The sequence below is a fragment of the Micropterus dolomieu genome, linkage group LG02 (genome assembly GCF_021292245.1).
Source record: "Micropterus dolomieu isolate WLL.071019.BEF.003 ecotype Adirondacks linkage group LG02, ASM2129224v1, whole genome shotgun sequence".
Lineage (NCBI taxonomy): Eukaryota > Metazoa > Chordata > Actinopteri > Centrarchiformes > Centrarchidae > Micropterus > Micropterus dolomieu.
In genome coordinates this window covers 27183210-27205037 of record NC_060151.1, presented here as the reverse complement: position 1 = coordinate 27205037, position 21828 = coordinate 27183210, and the positions used below count along the sequence as shown (strand labels likewise).

Below are 21828 nucleotides of genomic sequence, written 5' to 3'. Positions count from 1 at the left end.
TTCAAACTTTATGGAAGCAATATATTTCATCACTGGGGTAGTAGCCCCTGGTAAAACAATAATCACAAATGAAGTCACATCTATGAATTTATTACATTGTTACAACTATTTTGGGGGGGGGTTTGTTTTCTTTGTTGTGTCTTTAATGCAAACAGATAACTTAAATATGCAAAAAAAAAAAAAAAAAGTTAAGCAAGTGTTCACCATCTAAGTTTAGCATCCTAGCATTTGATCATTAGCTGGGATAGGCAATTTCAGGGAGGTAGGCCAGCCAGTCTTTTCATTCTGACTGAACTAAATGATTGGACTTGCATAGTTCAGGTCTGCTACAGCCACATATTTAATTTTGTGTCACAGCATTTGATTTATTGAGTGCTATGGGGATGTAAAGAGAAATACCCCAGCTTTAACACAAAGTACAGCTAAGGCTGATGGGAATGTCATTAGCCTAGCAAGTATTTAGTCATAAACAAGTATTGGTTATATTAAAACTAATTTGGATTCATCCTCTGAGGAACATGAATATGTCCCTGGCAATCAGGACATTTGTCAAGAAATTTTACTCAAACTCAAATGGCATCCTCTGGGTGGACCTAGAGGAACCAGTCGCACCAGTCCATAGAGCCATGCCGCTAGCATGGCTAAAAATGCTAACAATTATTAAGCTTTGTTACCATCTATGTAAAGATAAACTGACTAGTCAGAGTTGAAAAAAATTGAACAAGTTCCCAAGAAAGTTTCTTACATTCTGGATACACAGCATCTAGTCTCCATTCGGTGCTGTTAAGTCAGGGATCAGTCGAGACTGAGCTAAGTAAACAGGGACAGCTCAACATGTTCAAAGAATAGTGTCAACGCTGCAGTTATTTATGCACTGACCAAAACTAAAACCTCATTCTTACCAAGGCGCAGAAATATGCATTTATTAAAGTCTTTGTGCCTGTCAAGTAAATGTACCTGGACTTTATGGTAAATTAATGATATCAACACATCTATAGTGAATCCTCCCTGTAGGTCAAACACCATTACATCATCTTAAACTGCATCAGGATTTCAGTCAGTGATAAAATCAAACCAGATCTACATTTGCTGGCAGTTCTCACACACTATTATTCTCATTAACACCACAGTAACTCACCAGTTCAATTGACAAAATCACATTAGCATTATCTTACTCTACCGCTGAAAACAAAGAGATCAGAAAAAAATCCAAGTAACACAGGCCTGGAATTTGGGCATTGTAGAAAAGCCTGAGTTAAACATAGACAACATCAAAATCCACTTATTTACTCTTGTCAGCGATGCAGTAATCAGCAGCAGCAGGTGTGTTCATGACATTTTTAGAAATCCACGTGAAGCAGGGTTAGAGTTACTGCTCTGCATGTGTGACTTTCAGCAGAGGAGGGTTACGTACGTAAGTGCTGAAGGTAACCTCCAAGTGAGGAAAAAGTACAAAGAGGAGGACGGGTGGTACTTAAGGAGCTGACAGGCTGTTGCTCGCTCTAACAGGAACAGGACACAGATTTGGACCGGCAGGGACAAACAGTCCACCACCTCGTCAACACTTTCAGTCAGACTGTGGTGTCATTGGAGAGAGAGACTTGTTTTGGTAGTTAAAATATTTCTACTGAGAACATTGTAGTTTACAGATTTACACAGATAATATATACAGTATACAAACACAGGACACTGGAAGACATTACACTGCCCTACAAAGCCAAACACAGCAGATTCTGTTCAAAACTGAGTTAAATCCGGTCGGCTTTACCATGTAAAAGGTCATTTGCTATAGAAATGTGTTATTGATGAAAATTAAAATATTCAAAATTAACTAGAACATGAAAACAAAGATTAAAAAATGTCCACACTCCAAAGCCTAGCTAATGAGCTAGCCCTAGCCGCAGCTAATTCCCCCACTTTTTCCTGTTTCTTGTATTTGGAAAAATAATAACCATACTTTTGATGCTCTAACATCTTAGTAATTTAGTTATTATACTACATAAATAAGCTAAATGTAATCATAAAAGGAGAAAAATAAGTAGCCAGACACCACATAAACTAGTCCAGCTAAAAGCTAACTAGCCTAGCTAACAGAGTAGCAGTAACTGCCGTCTCTGCAGCCTTTGGCTCTACTTGCATTTACTCAAAAGGACACATGCTTTTCACAGATTTCTAAAATTTGACCATATTATTTTATCTTATCTTATTTTATATTATTGTACTCATTATGTCTAAAATTAATATGAAATCTGATGAAAAACTTCTTACCCATCGTGTCAGAAATAAACACTGAGTTGGTAAAGGAAACAGAAACACATGAAGTAATTTCCTGTCTTTTAAATTGGATTTTAAGCTTAAGATTGTATTTGCTCAGTGAGATTCCTCCTTTCACAGAGCCTATAAACACACAGTAATTACTGCTTGGTATTAAGAAGTGATGTGATGTACAGTATTTTCAAGATGACAAGCTGCTGATCCCCCTAATATAATGAGAGCTCAAGTTACAAACAACTCTCCCATGCTAAATGTGGTACAAAGCAGTTGTCATGTGTTGCTTTACTGCTTGCGATGTTCACACAGCATTGACTATATCACACACACCGGGTGCTTTTATGTGCAACAACTTCTCCCTCGATGTGGCCGGCTATCACTAACCTTATATGTTGCAGACAAATAAATTATAGTTTGAATAACAACACCACCAATTAAAACCATAATCAGCAGAAATGTATTTGTAGTTAATTTTAATGCCACCAGGATTTAGCGCTTGTCCAAAGATATTAAAATCTTTCTCAAATATCAAGTTCAGTGTCTCTTTACATGATTGTTTCTTCATCTGTCTTTAATGGGTGCTGTGCCACGGGGCTCAACTCATGGGCCATTCTGTGGAAAGGTTCAAACGAAGCCACAACATTTTTGTTATCTAATTATTATGTGCCACTATGTCTCTAAATGAATTGCTATGACTATGAAGCTAGAAGAAGTTGTCAGTGCAATAAAACAATAGATAGAAGTGGATAAAGCTGCAGAGCTTATTTGAGAAGTTTATATGAATAATGTGACACTCTTTGAATTATTTGATACAATTACATTAACCACAGCGGCTGTGCTAATTGTAGGACAAGAGTTCTGGGGCATTTCTGAGCTACACTGCCTGTTTTGTTTTTGGTACTTTTTTGATAAAATATTTAAGAAATTAAATAAGTGGGGTAGAAGAGACATAATACCATATATTTTATTTTTGTATATCTTACAGTATAGGTTATTGGATGATACTGCTGGACAACAGAAATTATGTTAATTTAGGCGATATAAAACACTTGACACCATCAAATCACTACTTAAATAGCACCAAAAAAAAAACAAAAAGCAAGTAAATGCCATACAAACTATGGGAAACTCCAAAGAGTTCAAAGATAATGAAGGATCTGAAAGCCTTGACTTGACATATGACAATATTGTTGATATAATTTATGAAATAATTGTATTTGCTGTTTCAGCAGCCTAAATTCCCAATAGAAAGAAAGCAGCACAGGCAGTAATCATTGACTTACATGAGGAACTCTTCAAATCAGTTTTTACATTGGCCCATTGGCTAGATGCAGGTGCAACTAAGTCAAGCAGCTTCCTTTCAAGAATTACAGGTTGCGTGATAGAGAGTTTAGACAAAGTTGTGGCTGGAAACACAAGTAAACTTTTATTTCATGTCCAGTTTATAATAATGTCATGTTAAAATACGTGCATGAATTGCACTAAACCTTGGGAACCTTGGAATTAAGTAATTTATTATTAACCCTAATTCTATTGTAAAATGTTCAACACAAATTCAAAATATGTTACGCAGAATAAAAATCTAAAGACCATTTCAAAGCAATTCCCCAATAAGAAACCTGTCTGAAATCTGATTTTCATTCTCTCACTTTCATTTTCTCATGACACATTCCAAAAAAGTAATATCAACACTGAACTGACATCTGTCCAGAGTTTAATCCGGTAAATCCAAGCAAGGTGCCTTGGAGGCGAATGAGCAGTTGCTCCTCGAGTCAAACAGGAAGGTCATGATGCATCATGGAGACACTGGGTTTGGTTCATACCCATAAATACACACAATGACAGCTTCTGTCTCCAAATCAATATTATCACAATGAGTACATTGATTAAGCAATTCGTTATGCATTTAACATGAGATGTCATACTGAACAGCAAACACAACATAAACTTTAAGCAGCTAATAGCAGTTCTCGACAGAATGAAAGGCATGTAAAAATAGTGCTTGGGGATCATCACCTGTCGCTGCTGACATGTTCCTATTACCACTAGAAGATCCTGAGCCATATTTAAGTGTTGAGCAGAGATCGATAATGCAACTTGACTGACATTTGAATGGAGTGGCACTGCCAAGATTGGAGTGTCCGGTTTGCTTCAGCAGCACATTCATCTTTATAAAAGGAGCCTCCACCTCCTGCTGCTGTTCACTTAGAGGTCTGCCATTCACTGACCATTGGTGAGATCTATCATTTTCCCCTCTGGCATCTGTCCATAACGGTGGCTCTGCACAGATTGTCGTCTTGTTCTTTTGGTGTGTGATCTGTGGCACCGCAGAATCTCGAGTTCTATCTGGGTGTGTCAACCCGGTAAGTAAGATACAAAAGTATCAATAATTTGATTACAAATCGTTTGAAAATTTGGATTAATTGCACTGTTTGCCTTACTTTCATGGTTTTTTATCTTCAGACATCAGCATGAGCAGTGATGCAGAGATGGCCCAGTATGGGCCAGCAGCAATCTTTCTCCGGAAACCTGAGAAGGAGAGAGTTGAGGCTCAGAACCGCCCGTTTGATGCCAGAACGGCCTGCTTTGTGCCAGATGCCAAGGAGCTGTACATCAAAGGTGTCATCCAGAAGAGAGAAGGTGGCCGAGTCACCGTAAAGACTGAAGCTGATGAGGTAAATATGTCAGCATCACTGATTCATCCCTGCATACTTCAAATTACTGTTGGCGCAGTGCAGACTTTTCAAATGAATTTGCACTTGCAACTGAATTACCAATGTAAAAAATTATTTATTCAAAAAGGAAAAATCATGTCGTACAGTTATTACGTGCTACTAGTGGCTGCCCTAAAGGTGGGGGAAATAACAATCTAAAACTGGTTAAAGTAACGTAAAGAATACATGATTTGTGATAAATGGGCTGTAACATGCAAAATGCTGGTATGAGACTTTCAGCATCAGTTGGTTTGTGACTTTATTTGTTAACAGAAACCCATATTTTATACATTTTAATGATGAATTTTATGCTCTAGTGTGCTATTTTTCATTTCTTGTTGTTGAATCCTGTTAGTTCTGCTGCAGGAATTTGCTATTTATACACCCACTTGGTAACATCATACGCAGGCATGGACTTCAATTCCATTGCTATGCTGATGACATCCAAATTTATTTCACCACCAGCTCCGATAGGCCATCCCTGCCTGACTCACTCACTGCATGTATCAGGGACATCAAGCATTGGATGTCTCTTAACTTCCTCAAATTAAATGATAATAAAACTGAGATATTACTGATCAGCTCTGCTGCCTCAGTCAAAAGGATGGACCAGTCCTTCTATATTGATGGTTTCCATATTAAGCCTTCATCACTGACTCGTAACCTCTGTGTCTTATTCGACTCATTCGGCTCTCATATTTCTTCTCTTGTTAAAAACTCCTTCTTTCATCTTCGGAATATTGCTCGTCTAAGATCTTCTCTCACTTTAGCTGACGCTGAAATCTTAATCCATGCATTAATTACATCACGTCTGGATTATTGCAATGCTTTATTTCTTGGTCTTCCCAAAAAACTTATTGCAAGATTACAGTACGTTCAAAACTCAGCAGCAAGAGTTCTCACCTCCACCAGGCATTCTGCTCACATTACTCCGGTGCTTCATGACCTTCACTGGCTACCCGTGGCATCACGTATCCACTTTAAGGTATTGCTTCTAACATTTAAGGCATTAAATGGTCTTGCACCCCCATATTTGTCTGATCTACTTTTCACCTACCACCCTGCACGGTCTCTCAGATCAACTGAACTTGGTTTATTGTCCATCCCTCATTTCCGGTTGTCAACAATAGGTGAAAGGTCATTTAGTGTTAATGCTCCAAAATTATGGAATTCACTGCCCCTTTCACTTCGAAATATTTCATCTGTGGCTACATTCAAGACACAGTTAAAAACATATCTATTTAACATGTATTTCATTTAAATGTGACTATATGTATCCTATGTGATTGTAAGTTGTGTGTTAGTGTGTAAATGTATTGTAAATGTACCATGTAAAGCGACCTTGAGCTCTGGAAAGGCGCTATATAAATAAAACTTCTTCTTCTTCTTCTTCTTCTTCAGTCAATATAATTTCATCTTCTCTCACTTTATTTTCCAGACTGTAATAGTCACGGAAGAAGATTGCCATCCTATGAACCCCCCAAAGTACGACAAGATTGAGGACATGGCCATGATGACCCACCTCAATGAGCCCTCTGTGCTGTTTAACCTCAAAGATCGTTATTCAGCGTGGATGATTTATGTAAGTAATGAGAGAGAGATTTTCATCTCTTTATCAGTGATTCTCGCTGTCTTGCCTAACATACTTCTCACCTGCAGACCTACTCTGGACTCTTCTGTGCCACTGTAAACCCTTACAAGTGGCTGCCGGTGTACGACCCACAAGTTGTTGCAGCCTACAGAGGGAAAAAGCGCATGGAGGCCCCGCCACATATATTCTCTGTCTCTGATAATGCGTATCAAAATATGCTTACAGGTACGAAAGAGCAAGGAGGTATTTGAGCCTCTCGCGGAAATTGCAGAGCCCTGAATATCTCTGACAGCTTTGTTGTCCCTGATGTTGAAAATCAGATATTGGCCAGACACAGTGGTTGAGGAAGTATACAGTTCTTTCACACAAGTAAAAGTACTAATACCACACTGTAAAAACACTGCATTACAAGTCAAGTCCTGCATTGAAAAGGTTACTGAAATTAAAAGTAAATGTTCTTGGTGCAGAAAGATGCCCCCTGTGACTGTTACACTATTATATTCTATCACTAGATTATTGTTACTCATGCATTAATGTAAAAGCAGGATTTTACTGGAGCTCATTTGGAACTATTTTGTATCTGACTGAAACTAATGATTATTTTCATTATGGATTAATCTGCGGATTACTTTCTCCATTAATCAATTGAATCTTTGGTTTGTTCAAATTTAGAAAATAGTGAGAAATCCCATCACAATAACCCAGAGCCATCAGTGGCAACACACAGTGGTGGTAATGGACTCACCAGGCTCGACTCAACGTGGTTCACATAATAAACAGTTTATTGAACCAAGTCCAAAAAGTCACAGGCAGCAGTAACAAAATCACAGGGCAGAAGTCGAAGTCAAATACAGAGAGCTAAGGTCAAACACACCAGAGAGCGCACACTGAAATATCGCTAGGACGCTGGCACAAGCGATCAAGACAAACTGGCACTGATACAAAAGGGGAAGTAGGTATTTAAACACTAGGGCCGGTGAGACAACGAGGCAGAGCTGGAGCACATTAGGTCAGGGACAGGTAATCACACAGGACAGGGAGGCAGACAAAGACCCGAAAAGAGACAAGATGTTAAGTTCCAACAGACAGGAAGTGGTTACAGACATAAAAGTTGACACAATAATCTAACTGCGGTGGCTGGGCGTGACAAGAGTCCAAAGTGACACCTTCAGAATGGTTGTTCAGTCCAAACCTAAAGATTTTATTAACAATACATTACAAAGATCGAAATATGTAATTAAAAGGAAAACTCATTTGTGAAGCTGGAACCATAAAATGTTTTTGCATGACTTTTTAATCCACAGCTCATAGTAACAGACTTCTTTCAGGGTTTTAAGCAACCTTGTCACTATAACCAAACTAATGCAAATAATGCAAAACTATAATTAATGCAGAACTGTCACTGAAGCGTGTTCATATTTTCTGTCACCGACAGATCGTGAGAACCAGTCTGTATTGATTACGTGAGTTGTGTTGCATTTTAGTAAAAATTCAGTAATTCAGTATGATTCTTTGGTCTTCTTCACGTCTCTTTCATTCTGTGCTCACAGCGGAGAATCTGGTGCAGGGAAGACTGTCAACACTAAACGTGTCATCCAGTACTTTGCGACGATTGCGGTGGCTGGTGGCGACAAGAAAGAGCACTCGTCTGGCAAAATCCAGGTAATCCCTGAAAAAGATACAATAAGACTGGGTAAAGAAAACAAAGCGGGACTCTGATGAGGCTGGCTGTGTTTTCCAGGGGACGCTGGAAGATCAAATCATTTCAGCGAACCCTTTGCTGGAGGCTTTTGGGAATGCCAAGACTGTGAGGAATGACAACTCCTCACGATTTGTAAGTAAGAGCTCTCAAAATAAGACCTTTCACCAAGAGACAGTTGCTTTAATAGCAATAGTCCAAGTACTGTAACCTTGTCTACTCCTTTAAATATTCCTTATGATTTTAAAAATGAACTTGCGTTCTACCCAGTTTTATTTTGATTTTATGTTCCATAGGGTAAATTCATCAGAATTCACTTTGGAACCACAGGAAAACTGGCTTCTGCTGATATTGAAACCTGTAAGTTTATTTTTCCACATTAATAATTTTCATTATATGTCTTCTTACAATTGACAATCATTATTTGATACATAATTCAACGTAGATTTGCTGGAGAAGTCGAGAGTGACATTCCAGTTGTCTGAAGAGAGGAGCTACCACATCTTTTATCAGATAATGACTGGCCACAAACCAGAGCTTATAGGTAAGCTGAGGCCATTATAGCTTGCAAATTAAGATATTTTGGAAAATGAATTCAGAAAATACGTAATCATTTTTGTTTCTTGCTTCAGAAATGCTTCTCATAACAACAAACCCATATGACTTCCCTATGATAAGTCAGGGGCAGATCTCTGTGGTCAGCATCGACGACAAGGAAGAGCTGGTGGCCACAGATGTGAGCTGTCTCTTGTCTTCCAGTCGCATACAGGTGCATTTTGCTGGCTTCTACTAACAATGAATTTAATGTAACAGACTGCCACTGATGTCTTGGGCTTCACCAATGAAGAAAAAGTCTCCATCTACAAGTTAACTGGTGCTGTGTTGCATTATGGGAACATGAAGTTCAAGCAGAAGCAGAGGGAGGAGCAGGCGGAGCCTGATGGCACTGAAGGTGAGACTCTTTACTTTTCAATTAATGAAGACATGCAGACGATATTAAAAAATATTTCATGTTTATCTCTCAGTGGCAGACAAAGTCGCTTTCCTCATGGGTCTGAACTCCGCTGACTTCTTGAAAGGCCTTTGCTACCCCAGAGTGAAAGTGGGGAATGAATATGTCACCAAGGGCCAAACCGTCCCGCAGGTACGACAATAAGTGATAATGCATGATGAGGTGTACTAATATAAGAAAATAATGCACAATGTGGAGGGTAAGTAAAGTAGACTGGCCTTTTACTTTTCCAAGACTGTTACTTTTCATATCGGAACACCTTGTTGTGCATTATTGCTCTTGACAGTATATCATAACCAGTGACCAAACCAAATTTCGGATGGTAATGCAAATGTAAAATCTGATGCTAGTGTTAAGTTTGTTTACAAAGCAATTTCAGGAAATCTTCACATCAGCCGGGAACATCTCATCAGTTTCTAACGAGACATGTGTGTCAAATCGTCCCAATCCATAGCATTCCACTCATTTGCTCAGAAATTCATACACTGCAGGTCTTGTGTTGCGTACTCTTTCCGCCTGTTGGAGATACAGCAGACTAATGAGAGTGATAGATACATCATTTAAAAATAGTGTCAGAAAATGGCAACACGTGTAGATGAGATTGATGCTACTGTTTGCGAAATAACAACTCTTGAAGTTTAAATTCTGAATCGTCTTTAATTGTGCCAATGTGTTTTAGCAATTCATGTGTTTTTATTTAAATGACAACAAGCACGGATAAGAATGACAATTGATGAGCGTTAAACTCTTAACCTCTAATATGTCTCCATTAACTGCCCCTAGCAACTGTTTTCACACCCACGGTGGATTGAAAATGAGGTTGGTGGGATGGATATGTAACTCACTACTGACTGGTTAGGGCAAAACCTATCAAATTTCATCCCGCCCCAAACCATGTCCAGTTCGGACAACTGTCAGCCAGTGAGAAACATTTTATGTTTTGTGCCGTCACCACATTATAAAGATAAATAACCCTGTTCGCATTTAAACTCTATATTTTGTGTTAGTGATTTATGTATCTTCAAAATCTCCTGATCAGATCACCAATGCAGTTGGCGCTCTGGCCAAGTCTGTCTATGAGAAGATGTTCTTATGGATGGTTATACGAATCAATGAGATGCTGGACACAAAGCAACCAAGACAGTTCTTCATTGGAGTGTTAGACATCGCCGGATTTGAAATATTTGATGTGAGTTTGGGATTAAATTTATTTATTTAAAATTTATTTCGATCAGTCAGTGGTGATGATTTCCAGCAGTAATGCTTGTTTCTCGGTTTTATGTTGATATGTCATAAATTAATGGTTTATTCTTGTCACAGTTCAACAGCATGGAGCAACTTTGTATTAATTTCACCAATGAGAAACTGCAGCAGTTTTTCAACCACCACATGTTTGTACTGGAGCAAGAAGAATACAAGAAAGAGGGAATCGAGTGGGAGTTCATTGACTTTGGTATGGATTTGGCAGCCTGCATTGAACTCATTGAAAAGGTAGGTAGGTAACTACTGCACATCAGTATATATTTTACCAAATTTTAGGCACCATATATAATATATTCCTGTGATACATTCACCAGCCAATGGGAATCTTTTCCATCCTCGAAGAGGAGTGTATGTTCCCCAAGGCCTCAGACACTTCTTTTAAGAACAAACTCTACGACCAACATCTCGGAAAAAATAGTGCTTTCCAAAAGCCAAAGGTTGTCAAAGGCAAGCCTGAGGCTCACTTCTCCCTGGTGCACTATGCCGGCACTGTGGACTACAACATCACCGGCTGGCTGGAGAAAAACAAAGATCCTCTGAATGAGTCGGTGGTGCAGCTTTACCAGAAGTCATCGATGAAATTGTTATCTTTCTTGTATGCTTCATTTTCTGGTGCTGACGCAGGTACAACATTTGCAAAACTTTGGAATAACTAACGTCTACAGTAGAAACACAAGTTTTAGTATTCTTAAGAAAGAGACTAGTGGGTGTCTGGGGTAGAAATGATTTAGGGAATGATTCAGCAAAAGACCCCCCCACCCCCACCCCTCCCCCGACACCTACATTGGCAAATGTCAAGTAATACTTTTGTTTCTGCTTTGTAGAATCGGGTGGTGATGCTGGAGCTGGCAAAGGTGGAAAGAAAGGAGGGAAGAAGAAGGGCGGCTCGTTTCAGACAGTGTCTGCTGTTTTCAGGGTACAGAAGTGATAATCTATTTAGATATGACTTTCTTGCCCTGCATTTATTTCCAAAGATGGGGACTCCGTACAGTTCAACTCTTTTCCAATAAGTTCCATCAATCAAATAATAATGGTTGGTTTGATTGTTAAGCTTTAAGGAGGCAGGACTTGTAGCCATACTGGCAGTGCTTGAAGGCTCAAATCAGGGCAAGAAGCAAAATCTTTTATTCTCAGTGTTTGACATTCGAAAAAGATGAAATGACAATTGATCTCCTGCAGGAAAATCTTGGAAAACTAATGACCAACTTAAGGAGCACTCACCCTCACTTTGTACGTTGCCTGATTCCAAATGAGGTTAAAACACCAGGTACCAATTTACGAGCAAACTGTATATCTGCAAATACAAAGGCTCTTGTTGGTGCAATTGAAGACCTTGATGTTGAAATATGCTCGTAGTGTCTGTTGCTAATCAGCTCGAGTCGACTTCGCTGTAGGTATCATGGACAATCACTTGGTCATTCATCAGCTGCGCTGTAACGGTGTGCTGGAGGGGATCAGGATCTGTAGGAAGGGATTCCCCAGCAGGATTCTTTATGCTGACTTCAAGCAGAGGTCAGCATTGTTTCCTACTTGAAAGAATTACACAACTAATGCTTGTTCTTTCATCTAAATTATTTCAGTTTGTGATCATCTTCATTATAATTTGAACAGATACAGAATCCTAAATGCCAGTGCCATCCCCGAGGGACAGTTCATCGATGGAAAGAAAGCTTCCGAGAAGCTTCTCGGTTCCATTGACATTGACCACACACAGTACAGATTTGGGTCTACAAAGGTATGTGTCCTAATGCCTCATAGCATAAAGTTCTGTTAGCTTTTGGAACCTCTTGGTATAGACTTTAGCCTTCATAAGCAACAAATTGATCAGTTTTAATGGACTGGATGCAGCATTACTCCACCATACTGTTGCAGGTCTTCTTCAAAGCTGGCTTACTTGGCACTCTGGAGGAGCTGCGAGATGAAAAACTAGCTTCTCTTGTGACCCAGACTCAAACGCTGTGTCGTGGTTATCTCATGCGAAAAGAATTCTCCAAATTAATTGCACAAAAGTAAGGTCAACACCAAAAATGCTCCTCTTTAATGATATAAACTAAACCAATACCATGTAGATTAAAAACGGTGTGTATCTTACAGGGATTGCGTCTGGATTCTACAGTATAACTTGCGCTTGTTCATGAATGTGAAACACTGGCCGTGGATGAAGCTGTTCTTTAAAATAAAGCCACTTCTAAAGAGTGCAGAGACCGAAAAGGAGATGGTGACCATGAAAGAGGACTTCATCAAGTGTAAGGAGGATCTGGCAAAGTCAGAGTCCAAGAGAAAGGAGCTTGAAGAGAAAATGGTTTCTCTTTTGCAGGAGAAAAATAACCTCCTCCTGCAAGTACAAGCTGTGAGTATCATAGCAAATAAAAGCCAAACTCACTTAAATCATTGTCCAAATGATCATACAATAGTGCTGTTCTCTCTGTGTTTTTCTTAGGACTCAGAAAATCTTTGCGATGCAGAGGAGAGATGTGAAGGCTTGATCAAGAGCAAAATCCAGCTCGAGGCCAAACTCAAAGAGGTGACTGAGAGACTAGAGGACGAGGAGGAAATGTCCGCTGAGTTAACCGCCAAGAAGCGGAAGCTCGAAGACGAATGCTCTGAGCTTAAAAAAGACATTGATGACCTGGAGATAACCCTGGCCAAAGTGGAGAAGGAGAAACATGCCACAGAAAACAAGGTTTGTAATTTTGCCCAGACTGTTTGTTCGGTAGCTCCATATATCTCATACTTCATATCCTTAGTATTTGCTTGCTTGCTTGTGTCAGGGTGTCTCAAAAACAACTTAACATTTCAATGGAGTTTGGTTGTGTCACCATAATTATTTAAAATTAGCAGCCAAAAGTCTATTCTTACTACCTATTGCAGGTCAAAAACCTAATGGATGAGCTGGCCAGTCAGGATGAAAAGATTGGTAAACTGACCAAGGAGAAGAGAGCCCTACAAGAGGCTCATCAACAGGCACTGGATGATCTTCAAGCCGAGGAAGACAAAGTGAACTCTCTGACCAAAGCCAAGTCTAAGCTGGAACAGCAAGTGGATGATGTGAGTTGCTGCAGACAATAATACAGTCAAACACTGGTGCATCTTAATTAACTTTGTGCAATTTGCTTTCAAGCTTGAGGGTTCATTGGAGCAAGAAAGGAAGATCCGCATGGACCTGGAAAGAGCCAAGAGGAAGCTCGATGGGGATCTGAAACTTACACAAGAATCCCTGATGGACCTAGAAAATGACAAACAACAATCCGAGGAGAGGATTAAGAAGTAAGCTCATGCGCTGATCATGTACAGTATGTATGAGGAAAATAAATATTGACATCATCATCTTCTTGTCCATGCAGAAAAGAATTTGAAAACAACCAGCTGCTCAGCAACATTGCAGACGAGCAAACAATTAATAACCAGCTTCAAAAGAAGATGAAGGAGCTCCATGTAATACTACTCGGATTAAAGTCACACATGACCCAGGCTGATAACAACCATTTGTCCCCTGATGATGGTATGTTTTTTTGTTTTAAGGCTCGAATTGAAGAACTGGAGGAAGAAGTCGAGGCAGAGCGAGCTGTCCGGGCAAAGATCGAGAAGCAGAGGTCGGACCTCACCAGGGAGATCGAGGAGATCATCGAGAGGCTGGAAGAGGCCGGAGGAGCCACCGCCGCTCAGATCGAGATGAACAAGAAGCGCGAAGCTGAGTTCCTCAAACTGCGGCGTGACCTGGAGGAGTCCACGCTGCACCACGAGGCCACAACCGCCACACTGCGCAAGAAGCAGGCGGACAGCATGGCTGAGCTGGGAGACCAGATCGACAACCTCCAGAGAATCAAACAGAAAATGGAAAAGGAAAAGAGTGAAATGAAGATGGAGATTGATGATTTGACCATTAATATGGAAACAGTTGCAAAAGCCAAGGTCAGATTTTTTGAATCGCTAATATGTTAATAGCATAAGGTACTGCAGAACTAACTGGATGAATTTGTGTTTTTTTACAAATTAAAGGTCATCCTGGAGAAGACTTGTCATTCACTTGAAGATCAGCTCATGGAGCTAAAGACCAAGAATGAGGAAAACATGCATCAAGTGAATGATCTTACCAATCAGAGGGCCCGTTTTCAAACTGAGAATGGTAATATCTTTCCTCCTTTTAATGAAATTCATAAAGTTACAGAGTTTTAGTTTGAGTTTTAGTAAAATGTATTTCCTTTTCTTGGCTTGCGGTAGCTGAATTATCCCGACAAATGGAAGAGAGAGAGAGTCTCATTTCCCAGCTGACGAGAGGAAAGCAGGGATTCACAACAAAAATTGACGAGTTAAAAAGACTGATCGAGGAGGAAACAAAGGTAATCGAAGGTTTGCAAACACTGACACTTACATGACTTTTGTTTCTCATGAAGCATCATAATGGTTTCGTCCTCAATAGGCTAAGAACGCCTTGGCTCACAGTTTACAGTCAGCCCGTCATGACTGTGATCTCATTCGCGAGCAGTTTGAGGAGGAGCAGGAGGCCAAAGCTGAGTTGCAGCGCAGTTTGTCAAAAGCAAACGCTGAGGTTGCCCTGTGGAGGAACAAATACGAGACTGATGCTATCCAACGCACCGAGGAGCTTGAGGAAGCAAAGTAATTATACACTAAGACAAGATCAATAGATCAGGCTAAGGTTTGGCTTAAATGGCTTTAACCAAATATTAGATATCAAACAGTCATGTGGACTGTCCCTAATATGATTTAAAAAAAGTGCATATTTCATTTCTTCATTTATTTTGATATTACATTGACAAAATATTAATTTAAATGTAGTCATCATCCCACTAGAGTTTTTCAGTCTTCTGCTTTGTCATACTGATTCTAACCAGGTAACACTTTGTGGGGCCATCATTTTCTAATAAATCTGAATAATGCCCAAGAAAGTTTCTTGGAAAATAGGGAAAGTGTTTATTTTGTACACTTCTAATTCATTCATTCCAATTAATTGCTTGCATAACCTACAGAGTCTTGTAGTTAGTGAACAGCCAATCAGCAGAACATATGAAATGATTCTACAGGCAAGCAGTCAGTTCAACATGTACTGTATGAAGGATAAAGTTTCCAATAATAACTAAATAATGACAGATGATTTATAATTTAATACATTTTTTCTTTTTGGAATTCAAAAACTGCATTTAAACTCACTCTTTAAACCAATTTAACTCTAACTAAAATATCACTGTTAGACTTGTGTTATATCACTGACTGACTTTTTCTCTATATTTTTCTCTAAATCTTTTACTATATTACATTGTTATTTCAAAAAACCTTGATAGCTGCCAAAATGGGACTTTGGTTAACATTTTAATAATAATAATTACCTTTGATAGGAAAAAAATCACCCAGCGTCTCCAAGAGGCTGAAGAACAATGTGAAGCAGTGAATTCAAAGTGTGCCTCACTGGAAAAAACTAAACAGCGACTTCAAAATGAGATGGAAGATCTCATGGTCGATGTGGAAAGGTCCAACAGCTTAGCTGCCACCCTCGACAAGAAGCAGAGAAACTTTGACAAGGTATTTTCTTTGGCACTTAATTCTAATACTGCTTTATATTACAAAATGAATTCTTACTAGCTAATTTTCCAACAAATTCAGATTCTAGCTGAGTGGAAGCAGAAGTTTGAGGAGTCTCAGGCAGAGCTGGAAAGCGCTCAGAAAGAATCTCGATCTCTAAGCACTGAGCTTTTCAAACTGAAGAACTCCTACGAAGAAGCCCTCGATCATCTGGAGACAACGATAAGGGAAAACAAAAACCTGCAACGTAAGTGTAATCTTATTGTGAGAAACAACAGTTTCTGAGGAATATTTTAAATAAATTATTTCAAAACCTCTCTGTCAAAACACAGAGGAGATCTCAGACCTGACAGAACAGTTTGGGGAGAGCGGGAAGACGATTCATGAACTGGAGAAATTCAAGAAGCAGGTGGAGACAGAAAAATACAACATGCAAACTGCGCTGGAAGAATCTGAGGTACAACTGATAACAAACCATCAAATATGTCTTCAGTAAACCACAGCCTTGGTGACTGTTATTTAAATGGATACACATGTTTTAAGGCCACCCTGGAACAAGAGGAGTCTAAGATCCTGCGAGTACAGATGGAGCTAAACCAGATGAAGGCTGAAGTTGACAGAAAAGTGGCAGAGAAAGACGAGGAGATCGACCAGCTGAAGAGGAACAACCAAAGAGTGATGGAGTCAATGCAGGCCACTCTGGACGCTGAGGTCCGGAGCAGGAACGACGCCCTGAGAGTGAAGAAAAAGATGGAGGGGGACTTAAACGGGATGGAAATCCAGCTGAGCCGCGCTAACAGGCAGGCGGCCGAGTCCCTGAAACAACTGAGGAACATACAGGCGCAACTCAAGGTACAACAAGAAAGAGTTATGGCTTAAAGCAAGACTGTACTGGAACACAGTCTTCCTTTTTGCAACTTATAAGTTCAATTTATATGTCAAAAACTGCACCTTGCTCAAGTCACCTGGCTGCTGCAGCTTTACTTGGTTATGACCAGTAGCTTATGGTGGCTAACTTTTTTACTTTACAACTACTCTCTGTCAAGATATCTTGTTCTCAACCTAAGTGGACAGATAGACTGACAGTCCAGAGTACGACATCTCGAACCTTAGGCCCCATCACTACGGGGGTTAAAAATGTCAAAACCATATCAGTTTAACAATGGATAAATGCATTTTCAGGATGCCCAAATCCGCCTGGATGATTCTACAAGAGAGCAGGATGACATGAAGGAGCAGGTAGCCGTGATGGAGCGTAGAACGGCCTTGTTGCAGGCTGAGGTTGAGGAGCTTCAAGCAGTTGTGGAGCAGACGGAGCGCAGCCGCAAAATGGCTGAACAGGAACTGGTCGATGCCAGTGAACGCGCAGGACTTCTACATTCTCACGTAGGTTGTTTACCGGTATCAACTTATCGAAACAAACCCTTTTGATGTGTAGGATTTACAAGTCACATCTCGTTTATCGTTGGCAGAACACCAGTCTTCTAAACACCAAAAAGAAGCTTGATGCGGATGTAACTCAACTTCACACTGAGATAGAGGAAGCCGTTCAAGAGGCCAGGAATGCCGAGGAGAAGGCCAAGAAAGCCATAACTGATGTAAGGTGCTCTTACTGCGCTCTTCTTTTGGTTAGCACAGACATTAATCGAATTTGTAAAAACAATACTCCTGTTGTGGCACCTCTAGGCTGCCGTGATGGCTGAAGAGCTGAGGAAAGAGAAGGACACCAGCGCTCATCTGGAGAGGATGAAGAAGAACCTGGAGGTCACAGTGAAAGACCTGCAGCACCGCTTAGATGAGGCAGAAAACTTAGCCATGAAGGGTGGAAAGAAGCAGCTCCAGAAACTGGAGGCTAGAGTATGTACTGTGTCTAGTTCCACAAGTACAGAATGATGTTTTTACCTTTGTATTTTGCACTAAAATAAACATGATATTAGACAATAATGATGACTGACTGATGGAGAATACCTGGATCCTATCAGGGAATATCCCGTCTTTCTACAAAGATAGTCAGACATATGACTAGTGAGTTATTTAAATGTATTTAATTCAAATACATTCATATATTTAAATGCTATATTTTTTCCAGGATGGCTTAGAATTGAGTTGTGCACACATAATTTAGATTTGGTTGCAACTGCACAATCAGTCCAAGTCCAAAATGAGTAGCTTGATCACTTATCCATAATGCATTATGTACCAACTTTTGTGAAAGTTGATTAGAAAAAAGTGAAAACGTCAAAGACATTTCAGAGCAGAAATGAATGTTTCTCATCGATTCACTTTGGAGAATTTTGCTTCTACACCTCACGGTTCAGTAGTTGTGAGCCAAACGTGACGTGGCCACATGGTGGTAACAGTGAATCGGATCCAAAAACTATTAAATTGAACAACTAAAGTAGCTATTAACATGTAGCACAGACTACAACAGCACCACACATCCATCCATTGCAGGTAAAAAGGGATCTGGCACCTATTTCATAATACTGTATATTACGCAAAAGAGTATTGTAACGCTAGTCCATTAAAACACACGTTCAACTTAATCATCTTAAAATCAGCTGTGTATATTTCTGACATAAGCGCTTCAACAAAAGTCCCGATAAAAATCCTAGGGGACAGACAATTCTGAATTGTACTCTTGTAGGTCCGGGAGCTGGAAAGTGACCTTGAAGCTGAGCAGAAACGTTCTACGGAGGCCATCCAAGGAGTCCGTAAATATGAGAGGAAAGTCAAAGAGCTAACCTATCAGGTAAAGCTGCAACAACTTCCTCCAAGCATATTGTAGAAAATGATAAAGTTATGAATGACAGAATCCAGCAGTTTACTTGACTGAGAGAAGTTTGCTTCTTTTGCTTCTTTCAGTCTGAGGAAGACAAAAAAACCAACATCCAACTGAAGGATTTGGTGGACAAGCTCCAGAGCAAAATGAAGGCCTACAAACGCCATGCTGAAGAAGCTGTGAGTGAATCAGCAGAAATCTATTCAGTGATTCAGTAATGTGTCACATCACCAATACGTTCAACGTAATTAATTTCCAGGAGGAGCAGTCTAACGTCCACATGGCCAGATTCAGGAAGGCTCATCATGAGCTAGAGGAGGCTGAAGAAAGAGCTGATGTGGCCGAATCTCTGGCCAGCAAGATGCGAGCCAAGAGCCGTGAAATAGGGACGAAGGTACTGAGTGACTGGTGTTTTATAAGTACAGTAAATCAGAGTTTTGGCCCATAAATATGCAAAAGTGCTTTTTCAGTAAAGTATGATAGCTTGTTATGCTGTCGTGATCAAAGCTGATGTTAGAAATCAAATATTTAATTCATATACACTGTTTTTGCATCAATGTGTTTGCTTTGCAGGCACAAGAAGGACAGGGCGAGTAGCTGAATGTTGGACTTTATGTTTCTCTGAACACTAGTAGAAACGAATGTGAACAACCGAAGTGTTTGAGAGCAAATTACATATAGTAGTTCATAGTTTACCATACTGTACTAATATCATTGCATGTTAACTCCAATCAGTAAATGTTATTTTGATCAACCTTCAAATAAGTAAACACTGTCATTACTTACATAACAAATCCAGTAGTGATGAAGAGGATGTGAACATAAACAGCATCATTAACTGGTGAACTGAAGCTACAATATTTATCTCCAAATAAAGAAATTATGTTAAATATAAAAGGCAAAATAACAATATAATTTTATTTGGAGCAAAACTCAAAAAGAAGAATAATTATTTATAAAGAATTATTATAATTAAGAATCCTTCTCCACTTTTCGTTGTTGTATACAAGGTTTTGATTAATTTTGCATTATCTTTTAGCGATTTACCAACCGGGCAACTGCCTGACGGCCCTAAAGCCTCTGGGGCCACAAAAAGCCCCAGGTTCACAGTTTATTGTGGTAACCTTGTTTGGGGATATAAAGTATTAAAGCACAATAAAAAAAAAGGCAAGATACGGTGATGAATCTTACTTTACCTCCTGGTCTAAAGGCCCTGTTATGAAGAGGGTCCCATTTCAAAATCTAGTTTTAAAATCTTTAGTAATTCTACATTCTTGCCATTATATTTAATATCCATATCACCACATGAGCATTTGGTTATTCATTCACATAAGTCTATTTTCCAAATCCTAGTCACCATCTTCAAATTTGTTTAGTTGCTTTCACTGTCAGAGTTTAGTTTGTTGTCGATTACTGTTGTTTAGTTTTAGAACAGTAATAAATGTTTATAAAATTAAAGTTAATATGTCCTGTGTTTGCTTGCTCACATTTCACTCACTAAACAGGATCTAGATCTGTGGGGACAAGATCTGCTCTTCCATTCCATAGGCATTAAATAAATAAATAAATAAATAACAACAACGATATTAATAATGGTTAATATGGCTTTCTCAAGATTCAATCAATCAAGTAGTGGGATTAATGTTTAGATATTTTATTGAAATGAAGGCAACATACATCCACTATCACAATGCAAACAATTCCTGGTGCTAATCAACATTTTGCATCCAACATATTTAAAGTCACTCTGTACGATGTAAGCGGAAACCTCTGGGTCTGAAAAGTGAAGCCAATGTGGAAGTGCCTTAAACCTGCATTCTTTCCAACGGCCAGCTGGGGGCGACTGTACTGGTTGCAGAAGTCTTAATTGGACTTAATAAGAACATAACCCTACGTCTCACTTGATTTATTACCTCAAGTCTTTCAAGTCTTCTTCAACACAGCATGATGTTTATTTAGTAAATTATGGTCCCATTTAGAGGAAAATAGACAATAAAGCAGGGTATGTTTTAGGGCGGGGCTATCTTGTGACTGAGTAGTCGCTATCATGGCGACCCAGACCGTTCTCATCTCAGTGCGTCCAATACCAATGCTTTCAGAAAAAGTGACAAAACTTAGTTATTTTTAACGCCAAAGGTACCCTTCAGCGTCTGTATGTCTCGTACAGGCGGGCAGTTTTGGTGAGGGTCCATAATCACAGAGAGAATTAACATTTTTCCCTTGTCAATGTTTGTATAAACTTTATCTAATGTGTGGTTTATAATGGACAGTGGTCCAGAAACAGTGACAATGTCACACACTCTTGGCTTACATTTTGCATGGCCAAGTCACAATAACACATGGTTTTACTGAATAATTAAGTAAATATAATTTCTTAATATATCTACCTAAAGAAACCTAATTTCTTGACGGGCCACTCAATGCTGTCACAGAATAGACACCTTTTGTGCTGTGTCAGCCACCATAACTGTCCTACGCGCTTTAGCCCCTTTTCCACAGCACGGTACCAGCTCGCCTCGCCTCACCAGCAACAGAAAGTGTTATATTTTACAATTTACATGTTATTTCATCACTAAATCCACTTCTGAGAAGTTTTCAGGTGAGAAATCAACTGTGTAGATTTCAAATATTGACAGTTTTACGAAAAGTGACGGCGGAACTAAAATGTGCTTGAAAGTAGCGGCGGGGGAAGCCTGCGCCAACCCGGAGGAGGAGCTTGTGAGGCCGGCCAGCCGCCTGCTCTAGGGTCCTCTGGTCCCACCGTCACACAGACCACTGCAGCAATAATGGCAGAGGAAAACACAGCTGGAAGGTTTTCATACCACTTATCTGTCGTTACATTCTGAGTAATGTTGAAACTTTTTTACTTAAAGCAAGAGACAGCTGTATGTGGCTTCACTGGTGTGTGTGTGTCGCATTGAAAATTACATTGCGGCAGTTGTGTGTGGCATCGCTATG

The 21828-nt window shown here is 39.6% G+C and overlaps 1 protein-coding gene across 1 annotated transcript; it reads left to right on the top strand.

Annotated features, from left to right (window-relative positions):
• The first annotated feature begins 4559 nt into the window (after positions 1–4559).
• LOC123961320 (myosin heavy chain, fast skeletal muscle-like) lies at positions 4560–20243 on the top strand. The gene is made up of 40 exons (XM_046036604.1): positions 4560–4634; positions 4735–4946; positions 6424–6567; positions 6645–6801; positions 8012–8039; positions 8127–8238; positions 8318–8410; positions 8572–8635; positions 8721–8819; positions 8908–9011; positions 9089–9227; positions 9301–9419; positions 10327–10476; positions 10608–10778; positions 10865–11174; positions 11375–11466; positions 11730–11817; positions 11945–12062; positions 12162–12285; positions 12423–12559; positions 12645–12900; positions 12991–13233; positions 13422–13598; positions 13672–13817; positions 13895–13985; positions 14073–14462; positions 14550–14676; positions 14772–14890; positions 14971–15167; positions 15905–16088; positions 16170–16335; positions 16421–16545; positions 16632–16940; positions 17271–17474; positions 17561–17686; positions 17775–17945; positions 18736–18840; positions 18954–19049; positions 19130–19264; positions 19444–20243. The coding sequence occupies exons 2-40, from the start codon at positions 4743–4745 to the stop codon at positions 19465–19467; spliced, it is 5844 nt and encodes a 1947-aa protein (XP_045892560.1). The 5' UTR covers positions 4560–4634; positions 4735–4742; the 3' UTR covers positions 19468–20243.
• Positions 20244–21828: the final 1585 nt, after the last annotated feature.

What these genes read in the sequence shown, in the direction of transcription:
- LOC123961320 (XM_046036604.1), top strand. Translation starts at nt 4,743, where the DNA reads ATGAGCAGTGATGCAGAGATGGCCCAGTATGGGCCAGCAGCAATCTTT. An exon ending in AGAAGATGAAGGAGCTCCAT is followed by an intron (nt 13,986 to 14,072) that starts GTAATACTACTC and finishes TTTTGTTTTAAG; the next exon opens with GCTCGAATTGAAGAACTGGA. An exon ending in CTGCGCTGGAAGAATCTGAG is followed by an intron (nt 16,546 to 16,631) that starts GTACAACTGATA and finishes ACATGTTTTAAG; the next exon opens with GCCACCCTGGAACAAGAGGA.